The 26,242-nt window shown below is 45.4% G+C and overlaps 1 protein-coding gene across 1 annotated transcript; it reads left to right on the top strand.

The window, feature by feature from the left end:
- Window position 1: 1 nt before the first annotated feature.
- Window positions 2-26,242, top strand: Ndufa9 (NADH:ubiquinone oxidoreductase subunit A9). Its single transcript, XM_016006408.3, has 11 exons — window positions 2-132; window positions 2,650-2,820; window positions 3,171-3,268; window positions 5,217-5,308; window positions 6,804-6,945; window positions 10,682-10,784; window positions 12,262-12,329; window positions 14,275-14,351; window positions 19,203-19,298; window positions 22,491-22,557; window positions 25,994-26,242. Exons 1-11 carry the CDS (start codon window positions 84-86, stop codon window positions 26,162-26,164), a joined length of 1,134 nt encoding a protein of 377 aa, XP_015861894.1. The 5' UTR covers window positions 2-83; the 3' UTR covers window positions 26,165-26,242.

The following is a 26,242-nucleotide window of genomic DNA, read 5'->3' as shown; positions in this document are numbered from 1 at the left end:
AAAGAGGTCCGTGAGATACCATTTGGCCCTGCGTTGTTGCCGTAGTTGGCGGAAGCTCCGGCCGTGGGGCATTGTGGGAGAAGATGGCGACCACCGTCCACTCCCGGGTTGTCCGAGCGCTGCCAATGTCACGTAAGTGTCACCGGGCGCCGCCGCTCGGTGCCCGATTCCGCGACGGGAACCTAACCTTTCTTCCTCATACTCTTGGTTTATGTGTGAAATTGTGCACTCGAGAAGGGGTTGGCGAGCTGAAGCAGCGGGGAGGAGAGGAGAACCTGGGCGCTTAAAGGCTCGAGATAGTGCGGAAATTGTTAGGAAGGCTGAGGTCAAGGGAAATACTTATTCAGGGAGGAAAAGGGGGTCGGACAGCAGGACATCGATTGGCTTCATGATAGTCATCGCAATGGAAAACCTCCCCTCTGCAGATGGAGACTGTTAGGTTGTGGCACTAGGGTCTGCAGCAGAGAGAAGCTTGTGGAGAAAGAATTGAGAGGTGAAAGCGCAGAAAAGTGAAGGATAGCTTAGAATTGGGCGGCATTATTTATTTACTCTTCTGTTGTGATTGCATTTGGTCTCAGTCCTCAAATGGAAAACATGCATTTGCTCTTCCAAAATATTGCATTCAGTCGTTACGCCTCCCCGCCTTTTCACCCTCCACCCCACAAACGTGCCCGCTTCGGTTATGTCTTTTCCAGAGTGTCTTTTACTCATGACCGAATGTCATTCGCTGTCAGGATTGCTTCATGTCAGAATCACTTAAAAGAGCTTTGGAGGCAGCGAGAGAACGTCCAACAGCTGCTAACCAGAGAGTCAGATGTCCCTATGACAGACACTGCCTCTTTCATCGCCATTTCTACTGCTTCTTTCTTCGTGTTGCCAACTTAGTCCACACTACTGAAAGCAGACAGAAAAGGCTACTCCGAAGAAGCCTTTTATTAGGCCCCTTTGCTACACTACCGGGAAAACCACAGAAAAGAATGTCTCTCAGGAGACTCACCAAAATGAGCCATGCTAGAGAGGCAGAGAAGAGATGTTTGGAGCGAACACAGCCTATTGCTTTCCCCTTTAGTACCAGTCACAGCAGGCCCTCTGTGCCCATACTCTGGCCTAGGTGGAAATGTTTGCAGGGTCATCTAGAATTAGGCTGTGATAGCATAGAAGTCTGGTACAGACCGTTTCAAGTAGCCTGGCTGAAGTGGGGCTTTCAGGAGTCAAGGCAATCGGCTTTGGTCCTGTAGTTTTCTCAAGGCATCCTGGGATATGCCGGCCCCCGGGTGCTGCTGTAAGGGTAGGTGACTGTTTGATAGTCTTTTTGCTCAGGGTGACCAGAGCGGCAAGAGAAAATCCAACAGCTGTCAACTGGGGAGTCAGATGTCCCTGTGCCCCAGTCTTTTCTTATTTACTGGTTGGACATCAAAGGAACACTTAGAGGAGGAATGTAAAACAAAGGCATGGTAGCTCACACCTGTAACTCGGTACTTGAGAAGCTGAGGCAGAAGGATCATTGTGGGTTCAAAGGCAGCTTGGACTATGTAGGGAATTCTAGGCTAACCTGGGTTACAGAATGATAGCCTTTCTCAAAAAACTTAAGTTTTTAATAGTGGATAACACCAGCCCAATGCCCTAGGTTGAGGTGGCGTCCTGCTGTGGATACCTGCTTCTGTCTTAGTTATACTAATTTACATTGTCACCAACCCCTCACCAAAAATTGCTTTTCAGTGGTTTTTACATCAAAACTGCACTCCTTTTGTTTATCTAGTTTTCTGTATGTGTATTTATTTTGGGTAGAAGCATCTATATGTGGATATACTTGCGTGTGGATACATGTGAATATGTGTGCATGTGAAGGCCAGAGGTCAATGTCTGGTGTCTTCCTTAATCACTGTCTACCTTGTCTGTCTGTATATCTCTGTCTGTCTGACTATCTATCTACCTATCTATCTGAGACAGAATCCTTCACTGAACTTGAAAACGCTGATTTGGCCAGATTGGCTTGACTGAGCTGTAGGGATCCACCTGTCTCAGCCTCTCTATCACCTATCACTGGGATTACAAATGAGTGTCAGCATGCTTGGCAGGATTTTCTTCTCTTCTCTCTCTCTTACCTGAGTGTCAATGATTCAATCTTCACACCTTCATAGCAAGCACCTTATCAACTGAGCTAGCTCTCCAGCCTTTTTTTTTTCCTTTTTGAGATGCCAAGAGTCTTCTGCCTCCAACCACATCATCACCTTTACTTCTCACTTGCCATCAAGTTTCAGTCCTGTCCAGATAGTCTTTTGCTATCTCTCCACTCCAGTCTTACTCATTCTTACTTCTACTTGGTTGTGTATGTTCTGTGTTTCTCATGGGATTCTAGTTTGTTATTCCCCTTTAAAACCTTTCTCAAAACACTTTACCCAGAAGTCCTTTTTTATGATAATATGGCTTAAGGTTATATATCCCATAGGACATGGTATTTGCTTTCTAATTTTATATAGTTCCTGTGGATTTTATGCTGCAGTAATTTGTGTTTACTGTTGTTGGTACTTAAGTCCCTAAGGTACTATTTACAAAATAAAGTTATAAATTTCTAAGGAAAGAAATGTATTTATTGGTTGCTTTATGGTAACATGTGCCATGTTTGCTGGCTCTGCTGTTTTCCTGAAGGTCCTGCCATTATTGCAGCAGCCACATCTGTGTTTCGTGGCCCACCCCATCGCCAGCTTCATCATGCTGTCATGCCTCATGGGAAAGGTGGCCGCTCATCTGTCAGTGGAGTTGTGGCCACTGTGTTTGGAGCAACAGGATTCCTGGGACGGTATGTGGTCAACCATCTTGGTAAGTCAAATTCTTTTAGTTCAATGTGCTCCATTGCCCTGAACTAAGATTGCCCCACTTAAGACTGTGAGCCATAAATTTTTGTTTTAAGGATATTACAAGTTACTTTTATCTTAGCTTTATATAAATTTTATCTGCCTTTGCATATAGAGAACATTCATGCTTCCTCTATAGGACATTATGGGAATAAAAGACCCTGAGAAGTTATGGCATCTCTAGAATGCCAGAATATACTTTTTATTAAGCATTAAATTAATTTATCTTATTCAAATTTAATATTTTATAAGACACTATTGTGTGACATATCCATATTATGTTGATACTGATCCTTGTTTCATTTCATCTTTTAGGACGAATGGGGTCACAAGTAATCATACCCTATCGGTGCGATGTATATGACACCATGCACCTTCGCCCCATGGGTGACCTGGGCCAGATTATCTTTCTGGTAAGCCTTTATAATGGGCATTGGAGTTGTTAATGTAATTTCTGAGGTCATTGTTAGGGGTATGAGGCAGTGTAATAAAGCAGTAGTTTAACCCCAGACCAAGAGCATCGGCAATTCTCCTAGGATCCTGCAGATCTTATTTAGCATGCAGACCCTAGTCTGATCATAAGCAAACTGCTTTTGTAAAGCATTACACAATGAATATTTACAGTTTGCAGATGATAGAATCTCTGTCAGAGCTGCTGAGCTCTCCTCTTATGGCCCGAAAGCAGTCATGACAGGATGTGAATGAATGGATATGGCTGTGCTCCTGTATTACTTTATAAACTAGGTGGTAGGCTAGAGACGGTCTGTTGGCTCTCGTTCGCTAAGCCCTGCTCTAGACAGGTGCTTCTGGGTGGTAGACGGTGCCCTGTGTAGCTACTGAGCACTTGAATTGTCCTTAGTCTAAATTGAGATGTACTATAAGATCAAAATACAGATTTCAAAGACTATATGAAAATTATATTCAGTATAAGCAAATATTTCTTGTTTCTCATTATTACATATTGAAATATTTTAGATGTAATGGGAGAAATAAAATATTAACATGAATTTCTCTTGATTTTGTGTTTAATTGTGGCTAGTAGAAGATTCTGAAAGTAGTAAACTTAGGATTATGTGTATGCCTCATATGATTACAAGGTGGTTTACAAAGAGCGTCCCGAGGAAGAAGTTCCAGAACTTGCTTCAGTTGCTATGGATTTAGCTCTGAAAGTCCTTTCTCAGCATCCCATCTTGTTTTTCTTTGGTCTTTAGGCTTTTTAGGCCAGGAGTTGCCAGAGCGCTAAAGAGTGATCTAGCTCTTCCTAATCCCTGTAAGGGAATGATTAGGTTGTGTGGGCTCTTTCGTTGTCCAGTGAATGATGAGCTGCTTGTAAATCATGTAGATGTTCAACTCAACTCATAAACTTTTCCATGGTGACTAATGGATTAAGTAATCTCAGGAAAAAAAAAAAAAGAACCAGAATTTTCTATACTAAAATGAAAAGTAGGAGTCTGAGACAGGAGGATTATTGTGAGTTTGAGATCAGCCTGGACTGCATAGTGAGTACTAGGCCATTCAGGAATAGAGTGAGGTTCCACCTTAACAAACAAGCAAGAGCTAGGCATGGTGGCACAATCCTGTAGTCCAAGCAGTGGAGATCAGGAGGCGATCCAGGTTAGCCTGGGCTATGGAAGACCCAAGCAATATTAACAACAGAAACTTGAAGTTTTAGACACTTCATTTCTTTAATTCTTGTTTTCATGCTTTAAAATAGATCTGATGTTATAAAGAGTACTAGGGGCTGGAGAAGTAGCTCAGTTGGTAGAATCCTTGTCTTACGTGCATGAGGTCCTAGGTTGGACTTCCAGCACTGCAATAAAAATGAATGAATGAATGAATGAATGAATGAATGAATGAATGAATGAATGAATGAATGAAAAAAGAAAGAAAGAGAGAGAGAAAAAGAATTGAAGAGAAATAAGGAAATTGTCCTGAGTTCCCTAGTTCTGTGCTGCTCCTTTTGGCCATCTCCAGTGGTGGGTGCCCAGAAGGTTTGCTTACATCCTAAATCATGCTTCTTTACACTCTTGGGGAACAAAAATTATTAATGCCTCCATCATTGGCCTCAGTGAGCTGGACGTCAGCTTGAGCCTCATAAGACCCAGTATGCCCCACTAAATATACACAATTAGATATGAGCTTCCTCTTTCTAGTGCTTGATTTCATGAATGACATGAACTTTTACTGCCTTGTCTAGCAAGAGTGGGAGAGTGAGTAAGGAGTCTGAGACATCAGCTCCATCTGTTAAAATCAGTGGAGTCTCTGAAATGGAACCATACCACAGATGACCTTTCTGAAAGCTGCTGCAAGTGCTGAGGTGTACCCCATGTGTTTTAATCTGATTGGTTCCTGCTCTTGTAGGAATGGGATGCAAGAGACAAAGATTCTATCCGGAGAGCAGTGCAGCACAGCAATGTGGTCATCAATCTTATTGGGCGGGACTGGGAAACCAGGTAAGTAAGTCTTAGTCTCTCCTGGGTACTTTGTATAAGTCTTAGGGTTCAGTGGCATTTACCAGAGATTTCTGTGTGCTGGGGACTATGTGTCAGTTTCAGTCATACCATCAGTAATGGTGACTAGGTCCATTGGCAGCATGTCCTGTGGATGTTAGTGGTGGTGGGGGAGGGAATGGGGGAATGATGCATCATGTCAGTGTGGTTGGTGGTGGGAATTTGACAGTGACCAGTGTTGACTCTGCTTGAACCTGTCAATCTGGGGTACAGTTAGGATGTAGGATTTGCTTGACCCACTGTTCACCAATGTTTTAGATTGCCTCTGCATCATTAACTGAAAATGGTGTAAGTATTGATTTGAATGTTTAGTTTTTATAGGGATTATCAATAATGATTTATTGTTCTTCTTAAAAGACAGGGTCTTGTGTATCCCAGGCTGGCCTTAGACTTATAATTATCCTCTTCCACCTTGCAAGTGCTAGAGTTATAGGTGTGTGCTACCACACTGGGCCAAATAATGTTTTAATCTTATACTTTCATAGTCCTTTGTTCACACTTCTTTTTTCCTTTAGCATTAATTAAATGTCTGACTTAGTTTTTTTGGTTTTTTGTTTTGTTTTGTTTTGTTTTTTAGTGCACCTGTTTCATTAAATAGTTAAAATCTTTGATGACTTGTAGGGTTCTTTCAACCTTATGTCTCTGGTAGGGACTAGCACAGTGACTTGTACAGAGTAATCATTCAACTAATGTTAGACATGGAACTGTGGTGTAGCTCCCTCCCTCCCTCCCTCCCTCCCTCCCTCCCTCCCTCCCTCCCCTCTCCTTCCCCCCTCCCTCCCTCCCTCCTTCATTCCATCTCTCCCTTCCTTCCTCTTTTCTTTCTTCTTTCCCAGTACTAAGTACTGAACTTCAGGCCTCACTCATGGCAAGCATATGTTCTACCACTGAGCTAGATCCCTAGTCCTCTGTTTCTTCTTAATTTTGAGATAAGATCTCAACTAAGGTGCCCAGTTGCCCAGTTAATCTTGACTCACTCTGTAGCCCAGGCAAGCCTTGAACTTGTGAGCCCCCTGCCTCAACTTCCATGTAGCCAGCATATAGTCCTTGCCGCCAGGCTCAGCCATGACTGATTTTTTTTCTCTTTAGGGAAACAAAGTTTGATGAGAAGTGAGTCCCTTTCCGGACCCCATACATCCCTGCTTCCCTCTAGCTAGAATAGTCAGGTTTTCTTGATGTGCCTTGGCCTCACGACTCCTTGAGAATATAAAGTACTTCCTATGCTGGATTATAACTTGGAGTAAGCCTTTAGCTAAATTTATTGATAATAAGCAGGGCTGGAAACCTTGAGAGAAATTACTTCTGGCTTAGAGTTAAGGCATTACTGTTTAAAAGTTTAATTGTTACAAATTCTAATACTGTCATGAAAACCAAAGAGTATAGAACACTTTGAAATCCTCAATCTTCTTGAATCCTGAACTGTTACCCTTTCTTCCAGAAACTTTGATTTTGAGGATGTTTTCGTGAAGATTCCTCAAGTAATAGCTCAGTTGTCCAAGGAAGCTGGGGTTGAGAGATTCATTCATGTTTCACACCTGAATGCCAGTATGAAGAGCTCTTCTAGGTACCTGAGAAGCAAGGTGAGTGCTGGGAACTCAGCAGGCCCTCCCTCCACAGGCCAACGGAAGTGCTTTGGAGCCTGATGGGAGTGAGAAGGTTTTCTCCACATGTGTTGAGAAGCCAGAGGGTTTCTCGTTGGCCTTCTAGAACCAGGTGCACTTGTGTTGTGGTTTTAATTTGTTTGGTTTTTGGTGTCGAGAACTGAACCCAGGGCCTTGGCCTTGCTAGGCAAGTGCTCTATCCTGAGCCGTGGCTCTAGCCTCTGTGCACATGTTGTGACCTTTTGGTTCAGTGGTCTTTCGAAGAGTTTCAAGTATGGTGGATCATATTACCTGCCTCCAGATGCTTGAGGTTGTGGGGAGACCTGATAAGAGACACTCAGCAAACACCAGCAAACGTAGAGTATGGTTCCTGCCACAGGAGACATGCCTGAGTCACCACCTGTGATTACGGGACCCTCTTTCCTTCTGGAACCTTCTGTAGTCACAGGTTTCTGCCAATCCCATTTGGGCAGTGTGAAGGCTGGGAATGATGGGAATAGACAGTGCTAGTGAAGATGCTCTTCGCATAGTTCATCTTTTCCTCCTGCAAACTCCACTGGAGTCTGGGATTGGCCACCATGGCTCAGGCCATCTGGAACCAAAAGTGTCTTCTTTGACCGGGCTCATTAGTGTCTGGGCCCATCCGTGAGCATTTCTCTTCTGCCACAGGGAGCTTGTCTCGTGTCATCCTGACAAGGACAGCAGAGTTCTTGATAATGACTCCAGGTTTTTGACCCATTGTATATATTTATTGAGAAAACTATTAAGCACCAGTTTTATGCTGTAAATTCATGCAGTTACTTATCTAACAGATCTGATTCTAGCCCCATTAAGTTTCTAGTCCACCAGGCAAAACGATGCCAGTGGCATGAAGCTTTGTAGAGCAGCAAATGTGCCAGAGGAGCAGGGAATACTGGGGTGGTGGAAGTGAACCACACCTGTGGCTGGTAGCATTTAATTGCTAGCATCAGAAAATTCAGGGTAAGGCTGGAGAGATTGGCAGGCAGTTAAAAGCATGTACTGCACTTGCAGAGGACCTGAGTTCCCATGAGGTCACTTACCACTGCCTGTGACTCAAGTTCCAAAGGGTCTCATATCATCTCCTGGCCTTCCTGGGCACTGCAATCATGTGCCTGAACCTCCACTCTCAACACACACATGTTCACGTAATTTAAAAAATAATAATTTTTTTCAAAAAGGAAAATTGGATGTAAACATAAAAGAAATTTATCGGCTCACATATCTAAAACCAGCACTAGGTAATCTTCACCATGATTGGTGGCAACACTTGTCAAGCCTGTAGCTTGTTCCTGGGATGTTTCTCAGCTCTGACTTTCTTTTTATAAGCACTGTCTCCCATAGCCGCAGGACTGGCTGCCAGCTCATCTAGACCCCCCCCCCCCCCCCATTACACTGGAGGGAAAAACAGGAGCAGTGAAAACACAGCATGGCTGCTGCTGTTCATTGAATCACTTGACGTCACAGCTGCTGGAGGGGTGGGGAGGCTGTATTTGCTTTAAGGCACCTGAGGCTGCTGGGACTATTGAGTAAGATGGGAACACTTGAGTGGGCTAGGATTTAGACCAGTGATCCTTAGCCTTAGTCACACATTGGAATCACTGAGGGAGATTTTCAAAACTCCAGTCCCTGCTCTGTACCCCTGACCAACAAAGCAGAATCTTTTGGGGTAGAACTTGGATGTCACTATTTTTCAACTCTATATTTTGCGTGATCTAGAGAATGATCTGTGGAAGCTGTGCTTTCTGTTTTGAATGAGTGAGTTTATTAAGAATATAGCAAGCAAAAGTACAAGACTATGCAGCAATTCTCAGATAGAGGGAAGCAGCAGGTGGATGTCAGAATGTCATTAAATCAGATGGTCACAAAGTCTAGCTGGAATGACCGGAGTGGCCCAAAGGAGAGAGCAAACAAAAGCAACATCACCAAACTAGGGCCGACAGACAGACATCCAGCAGCAACTGACTTGGGGAGCCCTCTTGAGACAGTCAGCTGGAATTTCTGACCATGCTTCAAGACCCAGGCGGAGCAGAACATCCCCTCAAAGGAGTTTTCAAATAAAAGGACAGACAGCAGCCGATAACATCATCAGGTTGAACTCTGGTAGTCTCTAGCAGAAATGACTGGGGAAGCCTTGCTGAGTCACTTGGGACTTCCTGATGGAGAGTTCCAACCTGAGCAGAGCATTCTCCATGCATGAGCTTCTGGCTTCTCTCCCACTGCAGGACATTGTTACATCTTGAGAGAAACAGTAGTAGTCTCTGTTGGAAACTGCTTGTCCTCTAGCTGTTCTTAAGGATGTGATGCTTTAATACCTTTAGGTGCTGCTGTTTTCCCATCTCCCATTACAGAGCCAAGCGTCCAGCCTGACATAGAAAGGGGTGTTTGAAAAGTACTTGACATCCACATGCTATGTCTCGGGGAGGGGCGGGGACTCAGCTCTGCTCCCAGAGCCAGCTTCTCAGCAGCCTCAGAAGAACACCACACTTGACCAATGTGATGCTCATTCTACTCTCCAGGACATTCAAACTCAGCCCAGATTCAGAGGGACTGTTTTACTTGAGAGAACGCAAGGGGGCCACGTTTCAGACTTAGGTTTCAGTAGTGTCCCACAGGGTTTATGGCCCCGGAGCTCCGAAGAGAGATCTGTGCTGGAGATAAGTTGAGAATCAGCAGAATCTGTTTGTGGAAGAACAGGAAGGTATAAGAAGGCTGACCAAGAAGAGAGCTCTGAATGGGCCAGAGGCATGCCAATGCTTGCAGTATGGTGGAGGAGGATACTCGCAAATCCCAAAGCTAGTCACGTGGACATGTGTGGTAGACGGGAAGCCGGAAGAGAGCAGTGCTACCGAAGCCTGCATCACAGGAGGGAGGAGGCACCGTGGGTGTCATCCAACAGTCAGAACTGCAATGTCAGGGCTGTGGACATCTATGATCTTATCAAAAATAGTTTCAGATCAGACGTTGAAGTTGTTGAAGCAGAATCCAGAGTCAAAGTGAGTGGAATGTGAGCTGGAGCTTGGTGGTGGCGCAGGAAGGGTGGGCTTAGGTCTCTCTGGCTTGGCAAGAGAGAGAAGGCAGGAGAGAGGAGTTTGTGGTGGAGTTGGATTTTTTTTTAAGGGTAGAGGCTCTACCTTGTTTATGCATCGAGTGAAGGAGTTGGTGAAGAGAGGGAGACAGATGTGGACGGTCAGGAAAGTGGGCAGGTTCTGTAGACAGTGAAGGAGGCCACTGTCCCTGCCACCACACTGACCTCTGTCAGCCTGCTGGGTTATTGACACAACGCAGAGAGTCCTTAAATAAGACAAAGGAAGTGAAGGCTGGAAAAACCATACTCCAATTTTCCCCTTCATTGTGGGGTTCCCTAGCATAAGAATAGGAAGAACCTCAACAGAATTTCTGGGCCTAGGGTGTTTGTTCTCTCTCTCTCTCTCTCTCTCTCTCTCTCTCTCTCTCTCTCTCTCTCTCTCTCTCTCTCTCTCTCGTGTGTGTGTGTGTGTGTGTGTGTGTGTGTGTGTGTGTGTGTGTGTGTAACATTGTGTTAATTGAGTTTTATGAGTAATACAATTATCTTCAAAATTATGGTCACCTAATGAAAACTGGGCCTTGGAAATGTCAGGCAATCTGGTGGTGGGGAGCGGGAAAGCTCTGGGCACTGGCTGCAGAACTTAGAATGCTTTTGTTTTTGGTTGTCTAGGCAGTGGGAGAGAAGGAAGTGAGAAGTGTGTTTCCTGAAGCCACCATCATACGGCCGTCTGACATCTTCGGAAGGGAGGACAGGTTCCTCAATCACTTTGCAAGTACGCGTCTTTCTTCCCCAGGAGAGGAGTACTGGTGACTTAGCATGGCAAGCTGAGCACCAGCTGACCGTCCTCCCCGAGCTGCGGGGCCGAGTTCTAGTTCCTCTGCAGTTGCCTTTCCCCTCAGAGTTTGATTTTCATCGTCATGTGGTCCTTTCTGCTCTGGGTGATGAGGGTCAAGTTCAAGGTTGTGGTGTGGGTTTCGGGAGGTACAGTTTTACTCCCCCCAGCCACTGAAGGCAATGGTCATGCTTGGCTCAGAGCTGGAGACTTGAAGTTTAAACTACAGTAACTCTGTGACCTCGGCAGAGTACTAGCAAATCTCTTGAGTTCTACAAATTCCCTCTTATCTCTGTCCTGGGTGCCTGCCAACCACTGATCTTTTTACTGGCTTGGTAATTGTATCTTTTGCAAAATACTAAGACATTATAGTCACACACTCTGAAACTTTTCCCATTGACTTATTTCCCTTATATGCATTTAGGACTTGTCCCTGACTCCTGCGGACTTGTTCTTTGTGTGGCCGGATAGTATTCCTTTATGTGGCTATACCCATTTGTTGATGCAGTTTTGCTGTTTTCTTGTTTCTCCCTCTTGATTGTGCTGTCTGGAATTCTGCATTGATTTCCACTTTGTTTTTAAATTCACTGTACACTGTATATAAAATATAAAACTTATCATCTGCTAGTTCTTTCGGTTAAAGCTTTAACTCCTGATGTAACTCAGTGTGGACAAAGGGATTTGGAGGTTTTGAGTCTACATGATATCATAAGGGTTAGGTACTAGTTGATGGGGTTGGTGGCTGTACTAGGAGAGAAGGTCTCTGTGTGCACACACTGAAGAAAGGCCATGATGAGGACACAGTAAGAAGATGACCACCTACAAGCCAGAAAGAGAGCCTCACCAGGAACCTGCTGACACTTTGGCTTTGGACTTTTCAGCCTCCAGAGCTGGGAGAAAGTACAATTTGGGTTTTTAAGCCATCTAGTCTGTGGTATTTTATTGTGACAGTCTGAACAGACTAGACAGATCTGTGTGTGGAGAGGCGAAATGCTGACAGGATCTGAGGATTAGTTGGCTGTCAGGTAGGCTAGAAGAGCATGGGAGCTGTGTGGACAGGAAGAAGCTGTGCTGGCCATGTTCTCATGGCTGTGACTGAGTACCTGGCAGGAAGTGCCGTAGAGAGGTTTATTTCGGCTGACATCTTGAGGGACTCCAGTCCTCCATGGTGAGGAAGGCGTGGTAGTCGGGAGGGGAGGCAGCATGCACCATCACAACACAGCCTCTTTTTACTTGTTTGTTTGCTTTTGTTTATTTGTTTATGAGCCATCACAACCCAGCCCCCTTTCTACTTATTTATTTGTTGTTTGTGTGTTTATTCAGTCTAGAGCCTCAGAGTCTGCTGGATTTGTTACACTATTTTCGTTATGTAAACAGCTTAGACATTCTCAGGACAGTTTCTCTTTTCTTCTTCCAGATATTCGTTGGTTTATCGGTGTCCCCCTTATTTCTTTGGGTTTTAAGACAGTGAAACAACCAGTATATGTAAGTACCCTGCATGAGGGCTTAGCATGGGTGTTAGCTTGATTCAGATTTCGTTCAATTTTCTGTTTTCATTCTCATCTACTGACTTTTTTTTTTTAACTTGGTCAACTTGCTTCAGCTGGTTGCCTCAGTTTACCTAATAGGTGCATGTCTTCTCAGTGTCTTCAGTTGTCCATTCACCTAAGAAAGCTTAATTGGAACAAGTTGTGCCAAGTTGCCCAAGCTAGCCTTGAACCCAAGGTGTAGCCCAGCCAGGCCTTGATACTTACAGCCTCATTTTGCCAGGTAACCAAGGTTGTGTGCCTGGTTCTCCAGTTCTGATGTGTTAGTTCAGTAATTGCTTAAACATGTCTTATGATTTATATAATGCGCTGGCACCCTATGTTTCTGGGCGCATAGAAAAGATAACCAGTCAGACACACAGTTTTGTCCTCAGGTTCTTCTGAGGTAAATAAAACAGTCGTTATCCAATATGATAAGTGCTAGGGGAAGCAGAAGGTTTTATGTCATTGTATGAGAAGGCCGTGAAATCCAGCTTTGGACTGGTTCAGAGTCAGTTGGTAGGCCCGGGGCTCTGTTCACAACCAGGGAACAGTATACACTAGGGCGCAGAGGGCAAGGAGAAGGTGGGGCTCCATACTGGTCGGACTGGGTTGGGCCAGGGTTTCTGTCTTAGAGTTTCTATTGCTGTGACAAAACACCATGACCCAAAGTGAGTCGGGAAGGAAAGGGTTTGTTTCACCTTACAGCTTAGAAGTTCTGCACTTGGGAAGCCGGGACAGGAACTCACACCGGTCAGGAGTCCACAGGCAGCAGCTGATGCAGACTCCATGGGGGGCGCTGCTTACTGGCTTGTTCTCCACGGCTCACCTTAGGGCCACTTGCTGTTCTGTAGACCTCAGGACCACCTGCCTAGGGGTGGCACCGCTCAGAGTGGGCTAGGCCCTCCCACATCAGTCTTTAGTCCAGAAAACGCCCTGCAGATTTGCCTACAGCCCAATCCTATGGAGGCATTTTCTCGATTAAGACTCCTTCTTTCCAGATGACCCTACCTTGTGTCATGTTGGCACGAAAACTAGCAGTTTCCCAGCTGGCACTACTGGTATTTGAAGCCAGATAATTCTTCACTTCTTCATTGTGGGATGTTGAGTAGCCACTCTGACCTTTAGTCAGTAGATGCCAGGAGCAGCCAGCCATACCCCACCCCCATGACAAAAATTTCCATCGGTTGTCAGAAGGTTCCTAGAATCAAAAACCACAATTCTGGTTGTGGATTCTGGGTCTCTGGGTCTAAACTGTATGTAGTTCCTGTTTTGAACAGAATGGCAGAGCATCAGCAGCTCCGTGTGGTTCAGCCTCTAGGTTATGGTGGTTTAGGACAGAGTGGGGAAAAGTGGTAAGAGATCACATGGCTGAGATGGTGGCCTGGCCAAGTCAAGAAGGCCTTAGACTAACTAGATAAGAGTTCTGACTAGGACACTACCTGGATGAGCCTTGACTATGATTATTTGAACACCGGAGTAGACAAGTGCTTCCTTAAGGTGTCTGAGAAGAGATGGTGTCATTGTTCAGTCCCGTCCCGGTGACTGCAGCACCTGTGGTCCTCTCTGCCTTCCTTTTTCTTCCTGTCCTTCCATCTCTTTCTAAACATTTGCATATGTATGTTTGTGATCCCAGGGGTGAACCCAGGACAGCGTGAATGTCAGGCAAACACTCTACCATTGGGCTACACTCCCACCCCAATACTACCACCTCACTTTAAAAAAATGAGACATGCTGTTCTGAGTTGCCCAAGCTAGCCTTGAACCCAATGTGTAGCCCAGCCAGGCCTTGAGATTGATTCTTCTGGCTTCATCTTCCCCAGTAGCCAAGGTTATGAGCCTAGTTCTACAGGTCTGATCTCTTAATTCCACAATTGCTTAAACATGTCTTATGATTTGTATAGGTTGTGGATGTTTCCAAAGGGATTGTTAATGCGGTTAAAGATCCAGATGCCAAAGGAAAAACCTTTGCCTTTGCTGGGTAAGTGCCTAGAGTTTGCCTTTATGAAAAGATGATGGGGTTTATAAAACAATACTTTGGGCTGGAGAGATGCCTCAGCGGTTAAGAGCACTGACTGCTCTTCCAGAGGACCTGGGTTTGATTCCCAGCACCCACATGGCAGCTTACAACTGTCTGTAACTTCATTTCTAGGGGACCTGACACCCTCAGACAGACATACACACAAGCAAAGCACCAATGCATGTAAGATAAAAATAAATTTAAAAAATAAGTAAATAAAAAAAAATAAAAATAAAACAGTATTTCCTGAACAGGTCACTCACAGGATCAAAACACCTGGTGCTCACACTCAGCAGCTGGGAGAACCCAGGACTCTGCCTGACAGACATGCATGCATGAGTCTGCTAACAGTCTGAGACTACTACAAAAGCAGTCAGCACTTGGTATCTGTGGGTTCCTGTCTGCAGATTCAACTTTTTTGATAAAATATTCAAAGAATCCAGGCATGGTGACTCTCACCTATAATCCTAGTGCTTGGGAGCTGAGACAGGAGGATCACCACAAGTTTAAGGCCAGCTTCAGTTACATAGTAAGTTTAAGGCTACCCTGAGCACATAGAAAGACCCTGCCTCAAAAAGCAAAATAAAACAAAAATCACAGGGGGAGATGTCTGCACTGACAATGTGCCTTTTTTCTTAATTCCTAAGCTCGCTGATTAAGCTAGACAGTCTGGGCATCAAGCCCAAGGTACCCGCCTGTTTCTGCCTGCCCAGCATTGGGATCGCAGACATGCTCTGCTGTGCCCGGCTTCCTTATGTGGGTGCCGGGGATAGAAATTCAGTCCTCATGCTTGTGCGGCGAGCACTTAGCAACGGAGCCGTCTCCCCAGCATTTCCTAGGTTTCTGGTAGTATTAGTTGTATTGCTTTATTCTGTCATCCATTAATTAAGGATCTATAAAACACACAGGGACACACGCATATGAGAATTAATAAACAAGCTCAGTGAAGACACAAAGTAGATCAATATAAAAATCAGTTTTCATCGACTAGCGAGTAAGCGATCTGCAAACAGAATTGGGTAAATCTTACTCACAGGCTGGGGAAATGGCTCAGCAGTTAAGTGCTTGTCATGCAAGCAGCAAGACCTGAGTTTGATCTCCAGGCACCTGGTGAAAAGAAAAACAGCCAAGCAGGGCCTGAGTCAGGAGGCTCCCTGGAGTTCATTAGCTAGTCAGCTTAGCTCTATCAGTGAGCTCCAGGTTTAGTGAAAGACTGCCTCAAAAAACAAGGCACAGAGTGGTAGAGGAGGACCTCTGGCCTCCATGTGTGTGCTCAGGTGCACTCACACACGTGCCCACCTAAACGTGTACATGCACCACAGAAAGTCGTGTTCACAATAGCATAAAAAGTAGAATACTAAGGTAAATTTAGTAAGACATGCACCTAAAAAACACTATGAAAGGAAAGCAAGGAATAAATGATAAGACCTTCCAAATTCTTCAGTTGGAAGTGTCAATATTGTTAAAATGGTAGTTGTCCTTAAATTGCTCTCTAGATTGAATCTTGTCAAAATCTAGCAGTCTTTTGCAGAAAGAGACAAACTCTAAGTTTAAACAGTAATAAAGATAATATAAATCGGTAATAGGCTAAACCCTTGATCTTCCCAATTGTAAAACTTACTCTAAAGCTGTAATTATCAAGACAGTTAGTGCTGAATTAGTAAGATTGGTCGGTTAATCAGAACTGGCAGTGCAGAAACCACCTTTGTTTGCTTGTTTGTGACAGGGTCCTGCCACCTCGGTAGCCCGGGCTGCTCTAGGACTCACTGTAATCAAGACTAGTCTCATACTCCAAATCCTCTTCTTTCTTCTTCCTGGGATTATAACTCTACACCACTGGGCCCAGCTTCCAAATCATATTTGTGGACTATTGACTGACTATGAGCAAAAGTACTGTGGCCCCTGAGTGGAGAGAGGGTCGTCTTTTCAACAAGAAAAGACTCTTGGACTTCATACTCTGTGCAGAAAAGAACAGAAACGTAAGCTTTAAGTTATAAATATTTAGAACAAAACATATTCTAGACCCTGGGTTAAGCAAGATGTTTTTAGCTATATTGTCAGAAGCTTAATCCATAAAAGGGAAAAAGTTAAGTTCGACTCATCAGAATTTGAAACTTTTGTATTTCAAATGATACCATGTAAAAACGGAAAGACTGGGGCTGGAGAGATGGTTCAGTGGTTAAGAGCACTCTTTTCCAGAGATCCTGGGCTCCATCCGCAGCCCCCTTATGGTGGCTCACAGTGCCCTTGTCTGGCTTCCGTGGTCACCAGGCATGCACATCGTATGCAGATATACATGCCCACAAACAGCTCGTATACGTTAAATTAACAGAAACTTGAGTGAAGAAGGTAATATGAATGTTGAAAAAGCATATACTGAGACGGTTGATATCTTGTAGTTTCTAGGGAAAATGTAAAGTGCATCGAGGGAGCATATCATAGAGATAATAGCAAATGATAGTGACAGTGTAAAAAAAAAAATAGGAAATCTTGCAAATTGCTGCTGGCGGGAGTGTAAAATTGCACAGCTGGCCACATGAGGTGGGCCTGAAGGTGCACCTAGGATCCTAGCACTCTAGAGATGAAGGCAGGAGAATCAGAAGTTAAGGGCAGCCCGAGGTACATGGTAAGACCCTGTCTCAAAAAAAAACAAGTAAAAAAGTTAGCGTAATGGGTATGAAGGTGGCAATGGGGGGGGGGGGGGGAGAAAAATAGTCTAAGGCTGGATTATGGTTATGGGTGTACAGTTTTATAAATTAAAAAAATTGAATTATAACTTGAAATGGGTGAAATTTATAGTATATGAAATATTCTAAAATAACGAATTACACAGATAAGGGTTCTGTTTTGATGGAGCTGATAGACTAGTTATAACACCCATAAGTAGTAAGCAAAGCCATATAAAATAAATCCCCAAAAGGAAAGCCCAGTGAATAGAGAAGGTGGCAGCGAGGGAGTGACAGTGACGTTGGACGCTGCAGAGGGGGGGTGGCAGCATGGTGACCTGTGGTCACCCGCTGCACGTGAACCTGATTGTGTTGGATTCGGGGGTCTCCTTGGGAGGATAGGAGGTGGAGGCAGTGGGCAAACAGCTCCAAGGAGATGGTGGTGGGGCTGGCCAGACGGCTTACAGGGTAAGGGCACTTGGCACCACATGGCTGGCCTCAACCTCACAGCAATCCTTTAGCCTCAGCCTAAGTCACCATGCCTGGCTTAACCAGAATTTCTTTACTATACAAGACCAATTTTTCTTCATGTTTTCGGTCATTTATACAACTGCCTCCCGCAAGTTGTCCTGACACCCACGTGCTCACCGTGACGGACATTGTGACCACACACAAGACACACATGGGGGAGGGGGTCAGTCAGGGGAGGTCCCAGCAGGGTTTAGACTGTAACGATTGCTTGTGTGTTGAAGAATGATCCAGTGAAGAGTGAAACAGTTGATTCCAGGGGCAGAGTAAAAGCGGAGGCTTCAGGAGTGATACATGGGACAGTGCAAAGGACGGCCTAGCCACCCCTAAAGCCATCCTTCCTCCACCTTGCCAGGGACCAAGTGAGCCTATGTAGACCGCTGTGAGAGACAGGAGAGTATCGGCTGGTAGACAGGATGGCTTGGCTCAGAAAAGCCAGTGGAAATGCTGAGGTCATAGGTCAGTTCCCCCAAGAACTCAATTGACAGGCAGACCTGAAAGTATCATTTGAAATCACTGAGAGAGATGAGAGGTGAGGTCAGTTAGTTGGGAGGTTTTCTCTCCTTTTGGTATTTTTTCCTAGAGAAGGAAGGCAGTATCTACCTTAACCGGTGTAGGGATTTGGCTGACAAGCATAGTGGAGAGGGTCTCGGACACAGGCTTTGCTGAGGATGTCTGTGACGATGATTCTTAACGCTGAACTGTGACCTGCAGGCTGGGAAGGATGTCGGCTCCCAGGGCCCCTTTCTCTGTGAGCAAGGGGTCTTTGCTTAGTCTGGTCACACTTAATGGGACGTGTTGCTGGAGGAGGCACCTTGCACACAGGTAGCTTAGCCCTGGTCTAGTGCTGCCCACAGTGTACAAACCAGAGAGCCTTGAAAACCCTGCTGGGATCTAAGGGCTTTTTGAGGGTTCTGTGTGATACTTCCTCTAGCTGACATCAGCATTTCCTTTTACATGGTGGTTTTGTTTTGTTTTTAATGTTTGTTTGTTTGTTTGTTTGTTTTTGTAAGCTGTTGAAATAATAAGGTTTGTAACAAATTCTCTTCACTTTGCTCTCAGTAATAGATCTTTCTGAGGCAAATAGCGTTAGGAAGATGGGTGGGCAGAGCTGAAATGTAAGTGACGGTTAGTTATTAAAGCTGGGCCCACATTCATGTGTGGAAAACCTATGTGGAAAGGCTGACAGTTCAGAAGATGGCCTTGGTTTTGGTCATTGTAAGGGAGAGAAACTATCAGGAAAGAAAGGTGTATAAATGACCAAAAATACGAAGAAAAATTAGTTTTGTATATTAAAGAAATTCTGGTTAAGCCAGGCATGGTGACTTAGGCTGAGGCAAAAGGATTGCTGTGAGTCTGAGGCCAGCCAGGGAGGGCTACATAGTTTGCCCCAATGTCAAAGGGAACAAAAAGATAAATGCATAGGGTGCATCATAAACATGTGTACGAGGATGGGAAGGGTGTATAAAATAGGTCGTCTTTGGCAGTAAGGTTAACAGGTGATTTTTCTTTGCTTAACTCTGTTTGTTGCAGTGTGCTTCTTTTTTTGTAAGTGTTAATTGTTTAAAAAAAAATTGTAGGGGGCAAATAATATGAAGTTCTGTGTTTTGGTTTCCAGACCAAATCGATACCTGCTCTTTCACCTGGTGCAGTACATATATGGCATGGCCCACAGGACCTACATCCCCTACCCCTTGCCACAATTTGCCTATAGGTAAGTACAGTGCTGTCTATCTGTCTGCTCACAAGAAGGTTGACTTGAGATGCTATTCCTAATCCCTTCCCAGGGTGACAAGAAGTACTTTTACAGAAGGCCAGTCTCCACACCTCTAATGAGGCTACTCCTGTTTTAATACTGACTAAGAAAGGAACTGTGGGTGACCTTAACAAGCAAGGATGACCTTGACAGCATTTGTTGGGTAGTTCTTCAGATTGTCCAATTTAAAACCCTAGGGCTGGGGATCTGTCTGAGAGGCAGAGCATTTGTGGCAGTGTGAGGCTCTGGGTTTGATCCCCGGTGTCTTGAACAAATAAGCAACAGTAAAAACTGGGTTTTGATTTGGAGAAGTGTCTTGCTTGGGACCTGGTGAGGGAACAGTCAGCTCTCCTTTCTTTCTAGCTGCCCACCAGGGAAGGCTCTCATCCCTTGTTAAGGCAGTCTTGGTGTTGCTGGGGAGGAGGATGCTGACCTAGAACCGGCTCTTCATCTTTAGTCTCTCCCTCCCTCCCTCCCTCCCTCCCTCCCTCCCTCCCTCCCTCCCTCCCTCCCTCCCTCCCTCCTTCCTTCCTTCCTTTCTTTCATTCATTCATTTCTTCTTTTTTGGGGACTACAATTTTAGACCTTCTGGGGATGGTAGCTCAGCATGTGCAAGGTCCTGGGCTCATTCCCCAGCATGGTAACACTACATTCATTCTTCCGATATGTTTTTCATTCTGGACCCATCAAGGCACGTCTTAGTAGTCTTGGCAGGAAGATTTTCACATCTAATGTGCCAGAGATGGATTTATAAATCATTTCTTCATTTACTCAGCAAATATTTATTGACTGCCTTCCATTTCTTAGGTCCTGTTCTAGGCACCTAAGACATTACAGCAAATACTTGAGTAGCTTGTGGTCTATAGGCTGTAGGTATAGCTCTGTGGTTGTACGGTGTGCTGAGCACCAAAAACAAGACAAAAGAACTTCAACAACAAAAAACGCAGCACAGCATGCTGCCTTTAGAGGCTTTTCTTTGACTTCTTTAACACTCATAAGTCAACAGGGATAGAGTGTGGACAGAGGGAGCAGAGGAAGGCCCCAGAAGCCAGAAGACTGGCCACACTAAACAGGTAGCAGATGATGAGAGCTGCTGAGTGGAGGATGCTTAAAACATCAAGAGAGGTCGAGAGGAAAAGTCGTTTTGTTTATTTCCTGGCTCCATATACCACACTAGCTTGGAACTTGCTGGGCAGGCTAGGCTGGCTTTGAATTTGGAACAGTCCTGCTTCTGCCTCTGGAGTTCTGAATCACAGGTGTCTTTTTGAAGGGTTGGTTGGTTGATTGGTTTGTGGTGCTAGATCAGACCCTGAACCTCTTACATGCTAGGCAAGCATTCCACTGCTGAATTGAGCCCTCACCCAGGAAGCGGGGATTAAAAGCACAAGCATCTGAGGAGGAGAATGCTGCCCTTTTGTTCACACTCCTGTCTCCAGTATCTAGAGCAGTTACAGAGGAATCAGGCCAGGTGTTTCTTGGCCTCTTATCCTAAGGGTGGAAGATAAGGGCTCACTTTGCAAAAGTAGCAACACAACTATTCAAAGCAAACTGGTGGCGCAGATTAGAGAGGGGTATGCTGTTAATACTGACGGCAGGCCACATCAGAGAAGGTACTTGGGGGGACCAATTATTGTTTTGGGATTCCTCTTAGGAGGTTCAAGAGAAGGAGGAATTTGGTTGCTAAGGAGAGTAGCTAGTGGAGTTCTTCATTTTGATTAACAGATTAGGTCATATAATCATTTTTCTATATGTCTATATCCATAATGCAACTGATTTTAGTCACATGCAAGCCCCGCTTTACATAGATGTGAGATGGTAAATTGGTTCTTCTTAAAAGTTTACTTGAGGACACAATTTTACTTGACTGTGTATGCACTCAAAACCAGTTCAGGCTGGATCAGAGTTTGCATTCTTTGTACCCAAGTGCACTGGGAATACATTTGAAGAGAAACTGCCCCAAGATTGATGGTCATTAGGGAAGGAGAAACTAATCCATTCAGAGAGGAGTAGATGGGTAGCCAGATGCAGGTAGGGGTCCAAAGTTGCTATGTCCAATGTTTGGAGAGGTGTATACATGCATAGTACATCCAGGTGAAGGAGCTAGACCAAGTGCATTATGAGAATGGGCAGGTGTGCATGACCCACGTCCAGTTAGAGTCTGAGGTTACTGAACTATCCCCTATGCTTGTCTGCCTCAGCATCCTGCCTGGTGCACAGACGGCCCCTCCATTCATATTTGTGGACTGGCATGCTAGTGATGTAAAGAACAAGAGATCTCCACAAAGGGAGGGGAAGTCATTTGGGACACCAGCTTTAGTGCAGTGGAGGACTATGAACCGCGAGGCAGGGAGGCAGTTCATGTTGCACATGAAGGTGCGGGTTAAGTCAGGGTTGGTAGGCACAGGTGGTGTGGCCCACTGAGGATGTTGTGTAGTCCATACGAGATCTGTTAGTGTGGATCCAGACATGGGAGCTGCTCTTAGGAAGAGTGACTATAGCTGGGATTTTATATGCTGCTCCAGCACTCGGAAGGCAGAGGCAGGCAGATCTCTGTGAGTTTGAGGCCAGCCTGGGCTACAGAGTGAGATCCAGGGCAAGCTCCAAAGCTACACAGAGAAACCCTGTTTTGAAAAAAACACAACAACAACAAAAACCCAAGAAATTCTGAGCAGACCCAAGGCTTCCTTTTTCATGGATTTCTTTTAGCAGTGAGAATGTTCTTTCAAGCTTTTAAAAAGAGGGCTGGGATCATTGCTGTCAGCAGTAGAGTACTTACTTAGCACATGTGAGGCCCTAAGTTTGGTCCCTAACACCCCACCCCCCAAAAAAGCTGTAGATGTAGACAGGTGTGGTGGCACATGCCTTTAATCCCAGCACTTGGGAGGTGGAGGCAGAAGGATTAGGAGTTCAAGATCATCATCAGCTGCATAGTGACTTTGAGGCCAGACTGGGGTACATGAGACCCCGATTTAAAAATCCAGGAAAGGAAGGGCGGGAAGAAGGATGAATTTGATATACCTTCACAACAGTAGAGCCAAGGAGATGGTTATGGTCTCAGAAAACCCCAATGACAAAACCTCCTGGAGGTCTGGCCCCTGAAACCCGGCTCAGAGACGCTTTTCACCTGTGCCGTACATGTCTCCACTCCAGGTGGATTGCCAGGCTCTTTGAAATGAGTCCGTTTGAGCCCTGGACATCGAGGGACAAAGTGGAGCGGGTAAGTCTGGGCATAGCAAGCCTCTCAGCAGGCAGAGCGCTGCAGAGCTGAAGAAGCCAGTTCAGTTTGATTGACTTGCTTGGATGATGGCAGGGCTCCTGTCGGGGATATTTCTGCTGCCAAGGCTAGCTCTTCTGCTTCTGACTGATGTGTATTCATTCTCATTTCCTGTCCATATTCAAGCATGCATAACGGTTACCTGTCCCTTACTGAAGGCCAGGCTCTCCTGCCCGGGGCCCTCTAGTCACCTTGCTATTGGTTGTGTTCCCCTACAGCCCTTTTGGTTTCCGAAACTCACTGTGTAGGTGAAGGTGACCTTGGCTTCCTGATGTCTTTGCTTCTACAGCTAAGTGCTGGGATTACAGGTGTGCCACCATGCCTGGCTTTCCCTTCATACCTTAACCTCTGAAGAGCAACCCATACCTGCTCCCAATATGCTCTTGCCTCGTTCTTTCTTTAATCCATTTAAATCAAATTTTACCCCCTCTACCCTAAGCTGCTCTTTCCAAGGCTGCCCACAACCCAGTGCTGCCACCTCGCAGTCAGTTTCCTGATATCATCGTACTCCTACTATGCAGCACTTGTTAAAGGACCTCATTTCTTCCATTTGAAATGGTGTTTGCAGCTGTCTGACCCAGGCTGCATTCTCTGGCTTTCCCTTCTCACATTGGGCTGGAGGATCTGTTCCCACTGCCCTTCAAATCCTAATTGCTGTCTGTTCTGATTGGGGGGGGGGGTCACAGCCTCAGCCATTTCCATTTCTGTTTGTAAATTATGCTCATCCCAGTTACCAGCTGCTGCTGCTAAAGGGCATGCTACAGGTTTTCTCCCATTTTGTAGTCTCCTGTTGAACTATGCAGACATAGTAACGTGCTGTAACTAGAACTGCAACCTGTTTGTGTGTCCGTATGTGTAATTTTTGTTGTTGTTGTTTGTTTGTTTTTTACTGTTATCAGGGGTTTTTATTGTTTTGAGATGGGGTCTTGCTATGTACCCCAGCTGTCCTGGTGCTCACAGTGCAGCCCAAGCTGACTCTGAGCTCGTCTTTTCTCAGCTCCCAAATGCCGGGATTACGGCATGTACCACCACCATGCCCAGCCTTTGCAAACTTGTGTTCTGTCCTCGGCTTTCAATGATGGCCCTTTCTATGTTGTCCATGTAAAACAACTAGTAATCTCCTGTAGTTGTGATGCCTCTTCTAGACCTGATCCAGCATTGCCCATGGGACTTCCCGCAGTGTTCAAAGTGGCCTGTCTGTACACCACATTGTCAGCAGCAATGTGTGATGTGGAGGACTTGATACGTGGCTACCATGGCTGCAGAGAGCAGATTTGCACTCTACTTAATTTTAGTTCACTGAACCTGAAATTTGAATCACACTTGACCAGAGGCTTCTGTGTTAGATGGTAAAGGGCTAGACCCTCAGCAACCCTCAGTAGATGCCAGGTTGGGCCACTCCTAACTCCTGCCTGTTCATCTAGTGTTCCATTAGGAACATGCTTCTAGTAATACTGGAAGTTTGCCACGTACTGAGGGCAGAGTGCATGGTTGTGTCCCTGCCTACGGTAACCCAGGCAACAGTCCTCTTCCTCTCGGAGAGCCTCTTGCTGCCGCTCTTGTCTGCCTGCAGTATGCTGAGCTTCAAAGCCCTGGCTCTTCTTCCTCACCTTACCACGCTTGTCTGACTCATTGATTATTTGCTCTGTGTGCCCAAATCTTGCTGGGAAGATGCCAAATAAAATAAAAATATGACAGCATCTCAGCCAGAATACTGTAGATTTTCTTTCTATTGACAGGATGCAGCCAAACTGTCCCCTAAGAGCCAAAGCATAGCAAAGAATTGAGAACAGTCCCAGAGAACAGATAGCCAGTAGCTGTTTACCTCCCTCTGGCAGACTGCCTGGAAAGCAGAGACATTTCCATGGTGTCCTACTGTGTTTGTGAACCCCGTTGTCTGACACTCGCTCTTACCTTGGTGACTGAGAAAGTATGAGTATAGTGGGCAGGGTCTCGGGTTTGGTTTGCAGACAGCCCTAGAGCACTCAGTAAACACCCTGTGCTCCTTCCGTGTTGTTCATTGGCGGTCACAGGATGGGACCTGGTCCAGTTCCGTGTACAGAGGGGTCTATTTGCTTCAGTGCTTTTTGTTCATTCTTCCCTAAACAAGATGGGTTTGGCTTCTGGCTTTGTAGTGAGCATTCCTTAACCCAGGTTGAGTATAATTGGAGTGAAAAAGGCAATGGGGCCAGACATGGTGTCCTAACCCGCAGTCCCAACACTTGGGAGGCTGAGACAAGCATCACAAGTTTGAGGTTCGCTTGGGTTGCATAAAGGGTTCCCAGGGGTTACAGTGTGAGACGCTGTTGTGGGAGATTTGTTTATGTTGTTGCTCCGAGACTGCCAGTGGATTGGGACCTTGGTTTGGAGGGTGAAGTCCACCTTCAGCTGGTCAGAGTGGACCATAGAGTTTTCTGGCCGACTCAGAGGGAGATAGAGGGACACACAGAGGGAATAAGAAGGGACTTAAAGAGAAGTGAGGACCTTTTTGATCTGGGAAGGTGGAGAAGAGGGTCGGGTGATCATTTCTCCATTGCTCCATCGATCTATCAAGTTATTCCCTAATATTTAACTCCTGAGCATTATTTTTTGATAAACAATAAAAGAAGCCACAATATCTGATGCTCCCTATGGAGTGCCAAATATAGTAGTACTTTCTTGTTGGGACCACCAGCCTGCAAATAATGACACAGAGACTTCTTATTAATTGTAAAAGCTTGGCCTTAGCTTCGGCTTTTTTAAACTAGTTCTTATAACTTAAATTAACTCATATTTTTTAATCTACCTTCTTCCATGAAGCTCATTACCTCATCTCCTTCCTTCCCTTCCTGCTTCCCCCACTTCTGACTGGTGACTCCACCTTTCATCTTCCCAGAGTTCCCTCTGTGTCCAGAAGTCCCACCTCTACTCTCCTGCCTAGCTATTGGCCATTCAGCTTTTTATTACACCAATCACAGCAGTACATCTTCACACAGTGTACAAATATCCCCCAACAAGACACTGTCAAAAAATTCCAAAACCAAACCAGAATAAAAAGTTAAAACTTAAGTAGAGAGCTGGAACGCAGAGATTCCGCATAAGAAAGCGGAGGTGGGCTTGTTCTAGTCTAGCTCCTATCTGAATCCTGGCTGGCGAGACAGCTCCTGCCTCTGTACTAGGTTCAGTTCTGTGCACATGTGCCCGTGGATCTGCTGGTCCAGGGTCTGTCCTGGGTCCTGGGCAATGGGAGCCCTGCCTCTGCTCTTTGATGATCTTCGTGTTTGTTCCAGAATCAAAGGTTGCTATGGCTTCTCGGCAGGTGTTTGCCTCGGGCCAGCTTGAGAGTGTGGGTACTTTAGAGGTGGTGGTTCCAGCGTTCTCTGTGCTCCTTTGTTCACAGATACACATCTCAGATGTGAACGTGCCTGACCTGCCTGGCCTGGAAGATCTTGGCATTCAGGCCACACCACTGGAACTCAAGGCCATTGAGGTGCTGCGGCGGCATCGCACTTACCGCTGGCTGTCTTCTGAGATCGAAGAAACAAAGCCTGCCAAGACAGTCGACTATTAATGTCAGCCAGGCCACTTGAGTTCTTCAGAACGCATTACGTAGTAACGGGGTCACGCCATTAAATGTCTGTGGGTTCAA

Source organism: Peromyscus maniculatus, chromosome 3 (genome assembly GCF_049852395.1).
Source record: "Peromyscus maniculatus bairdii isolate BWxNUB_F1_BW_parent chromosome 3, HU_Pman_BW_mat_3.1, whole genome shotgun sequence".
Taxonomy (NCBI): Eukaryota; Metazoa; Chordata; class Mammalia; order Rodentia; family Cricetidae; genus Peromyscus; species Peromyscus maniculatus.
The sequence above is the reverse complement of the archived record's forward strand: the minus strand, read 5'-3'. Positions and strand labels throughout refer to the sequence as shown.

Bases quoted from the DNA above. Each gene is read 5' to 3' on its own strand.
- Ndufa9 (XM_016006408.3), top strand. From the start codon at position 84: ATGGCGACCACCGTCCACTCCCGGGTTGTCCGAGCGCTGCCAATGTCA. The intron at 14,352-19,202 runs GTAAGTGCCTAG...TTTGGTTTCCAG, and splicing joins AAAACCTTTGCCTTTGCTGG to ACCAAATCGATACCTGCTCT. The intron at 19,299-22,490 runs GTAAGTACAGTG...TCTCCACTCCAG, and splicing joins TTGCCACAATTTGCCTATAG to GTGGATTGCCAGGCTCTTTG.